Raw genomic sequence first — 3,602 nt, 5'->3', positions numbered from 1 at the left:
GAATTAAAAGTGAATGTAACATTGGATTTCTAAGGGATAGACATATTTTGATTAGAATGACGTTAAGGCACGACTATCTCCATTTCTCATCAAAAACTCATTACATAAAGGACAGGGATGGCTATCAATATCAGCTTAGGCCATTGATTTATGACTCAAAGTTTAGAGCAGATGAAGAAACACCCAAGGGAATGGCTTGGATTTCATTCCCAGGTCTATTGCCAACCTTTTTTGTGAAGGAATGTCTATTTTCTCTAGCTACAGTAGTAGGTAAACCTATGCATCTAGACATGGCAACAATTAATAAAACTAGACCTAGTTGTGCCAGGGTGAAGGTACTAGTTGATCTACTTGCAGATTTGCCTAAAAAGGTGAGGATGGACATATTCAATGAAGCTAAAGGAACAACAAGAACTGAATGGGTGAGAATTCAATATGACATGCTGCCTAAATATTGCAGACATTGTAAACTTCAAGGGAATGATCAATTTGAATGCTGGAGGATACACCCTGAACTATATGTGGAGAAGGAGAATGATAACCAAGCAGATACAGCTAAGAAATAGGACATAGGGAACTCACAGCCTATAATGATGTTATCTAGTGGAAAGGTGGTGGGTAATGTGAATGTTACAGCAAAAGAGCAATGGAAGGAAGTGAAGGACAACAGAGTTAGAAATGTAGTAATTCAAAATACTAGTCTCAATAATAATGGAATGGAGATGGAACCAGTTAAGCAGCATGAAAACAATAAGAACAAGGAGGGTACAAGCACTGTAGAGAGACAAGCAGAAGCACAAAGCAACAGTGGTAAGGAATTGGTGGTAGTAGACAATGAAGATAATGATCATGTTCAAGTAGCTAACAAGTTTGCAATATTACAAGGGATGGATGAAGAGGAAGAACATGTTAGTCAATTGGCAATGGTGGTAGCTAATGCAACAACAAACAGTTCAGCACTTCATAACCAAGCATCTATGAAGCAAAAACCAAAAAATATGGTCAATAATGAGGGAAAGTTAAATCCAGCAGCACAAGCTTTTCATATTAACTCTTCGGGGATTGGTTCCACTAATGGTCTAGTCAATGGAAATGAGGCATCAAAAGCAAAAAATGATACTGCACAATGGGTAGAAAGAAGTTTCAAGGATAAAACAAGAGAAGGAATAGTGAAGATAAATACATCATGCCAGGAAATTCCATCACAAGATACATTAGTGAACAAGGTACTTAATAAAACTCTAAATTCTCAAGCAGAAGGGTCAAAATCGTCTACATTTAAAGAAAGAGTGCAAGGCTGTGGAGGCAGGCTATAGGATGCACAAAGGGAATACGATTCAGAGGAGAACGAAGTACCACTAGGAGCACAAGCAGACGAGGAACCAAATGAGAAGGACAAAAAAGAAGATGAGCAAAGTGTAAATGGAGAGCTCAATGCCAATGACAACAATACAACTGGTAATTTTTTAATAATGGGAGGATCAGAGGTAAATGATCCTGGAGGAACAGAAGAAGATAAACATCAGAAATCACAAGAAGACCCACAAGGACACAACACAACAGAGAAGGAGAAACAGACAAAACAAAAAACAAAAATAGTAAATGTTACTGTTACATTGGAGAAAAACCTGTTGCAGCTGTTAAAACGAGGAGAAGAGAAGGCCTTGGTCCCTAAAAAGAATGCATTTGGAGTTACATCAGGAGGGAAAGAAGACAATGAAGAAGGAGAAGATCCTGGTAGATCAGGATACGACATGGATCAAGAATCAACTACCCAACACCTTATGAATGCTGCAAGGCAAGGTGACTTATCACCTACGAAAGTGGAAAAGGCAAAATCGGCAGCAAAAGGTAAGAAGAAGCAACAAAAAGATAATTTGGCAGTCCCAAAACCTGGGGTGCACACAAGGAGAATGCTAACTAAATCAAACAATTAGTGATGAATGCTCTCATTTGGAATATAAGGCCAGTCAACACACAACAGGCCTTTGAAAGGGTGACAAAAATGCACAGGAAAAATCACTATGAATTTGTAGGATTAATGGAGCCAAATCAACAAGCAAAAAAACTGGAAAGGTACAGAAACAAGATAGGACTTGCACAAGCAATTTCAAATGTTTCAAACAAGATCTGGGCTTTCATAGATGAGGTATTTGAGGTAACTGCTATGTACAATATGGTGCAACAATTAACACTAAGATTGTTTCATACTGAATCGCATGTGGAGTTTGTCCTAACATTGATATATACTAAGTGTGATGCAATTGATAGGATAGAATTATGAGATTCATTATATGCAATGGCAAGGGATATGGATGCACCATGGATTGTAGGAGGAGATTTCAATGTAATATGGCATGAAGAAGAGAAGTTTGGTGGGTTACCTGTGTCATTGAATGAAATTGATGATTTTCGACACTGCGTCAACACTTGCAATCTCTTCGACCTTGGATTTAAAGGTAGCATTTTTACATGGTGGAATGGGAGAGTAGAGGAAGACTGTATATTCAAAAGGCTAGATAGACGGTTGGCCAATCTTCAGTTCCAACAAACATTTCTAGGAATAGAGGTGCAACATTTGTCAAAGACTGGTTCCGATCATAGTCCAATGTATCTGAAGTGTGATATCGAGAATCCACCAATTAAAAAGCCTTTTAAGTTCTTGAATTTCTGGGTGGAACATGCAACTTTTAAAGATGTGGTGAAAGAGAATTGGACAGCTGATTTCAGTACAAATCCTTATATTCTTTTTAATCATAAGTTAAAAAAACTAAAGAAGGCCCTTTCACTGTGGATTAAGGCTACATTTGGAGATATTTTCCAAAAGATAGCAAGCATGGAGGAGGTAGTGATAGTTCATGAAGCAGAATTTGAAGCAAATCCTACAGGGATGAATAGGGAAAGGCTACAAAAGGTTCAGGCAGAATTGATCAAATGTCTTGCACTAGAGGAGAAATATTGGCAACAAAAGGCAGGCATGACTTGGTTCAAGGAAGGGGATATGAACACTAAGTTCTTTCACGCACAAGTGAGAGGTAGGAGGAAGAGACTTCAGCTTAAAAGAATTCAAAAGAGTAGAGGAACATGGATTGAAGAAGAACAAGAAATTGCAGAAGAGGCTATCAAATTCTACGAGGAACAGTTCACAGAAGCAGCTACTCCTTCATCATTTGATATCCTAGAGCATGTTCCTAATCTGATTAACAATGAGCAGAATGCAGAATTGATTAAGCAGCTAACAAAAGAGGAGGTTAAAGTGGCAGTACTCGGACTAAATGGTGATAGTGCTGGGGGGCCAAACGGTATGACATGCAAATTCTATCATTCTTGTTGGGACATAATAGGGGATAACCTGTACGACATGGTGAGGGCTTTTTTCAATGGTCATGAGCTACCCAAGTGTGTGACACACTCCAACCTAGTTCTTCTACCAAAGAAAAAAGAAGTTGTAATTTTTTCTGATCTAAGACCAATAAGCCTCAGTAATTTTTCAAACAAGGTTATATCGAGGGTCGTGCATGAAAGGCTAGTGAAATATCTCCCAAGTCTGATATCGGAGGAACAGTCAGGTTTTGTTAAGGGCAGGAATATAGTAGAAAACT

At 38.4% G+C, this 3,602-nt stretch overlaps 1 protein-coding gene across 1 annotated transcript; it reads left to right on the top strand.

The window, feature by feature from the left end:
* The first annotated feature begins 593 nt into the window (after positions 1–593).
* LOC104212169 (uncharacterized) lies at positions 594–1,937 on the top strand. Its single transcript, XM_009761375.2, has 2 exons — positions 594–1,226; positions 1,317–1,937. Exons 1-2 carry the CDS (start codon positions 594–596, stop codon positions 1,935–1,937), a joined length of 1,254 nt encoding a protein of 417 aa, XP_009759677.2.
* Positions 1,938–3,602: the final 1,665 nt, after the last annotated feature.

This window comes from Nicotiana sylvestris, chromosome 3 (assembly GCF_000393655.2).
Source record: "Nicotiana sylvestris chromosome 3, ASM39365v2, whole genome shotgun sequence".
Taxonomy (NCBI): domain Eukaryota; kingdom Viridiplantae; phylum Streptophyta; class Magnoliopsida; order Solanales; family Solanaceae; genus Nicotiana; species Nicotiana sylvestris.
Note: the sequence above shows the minus strand (reverse complement) of the source record. Positions and strands in the feature narration are given on the sequence as shown.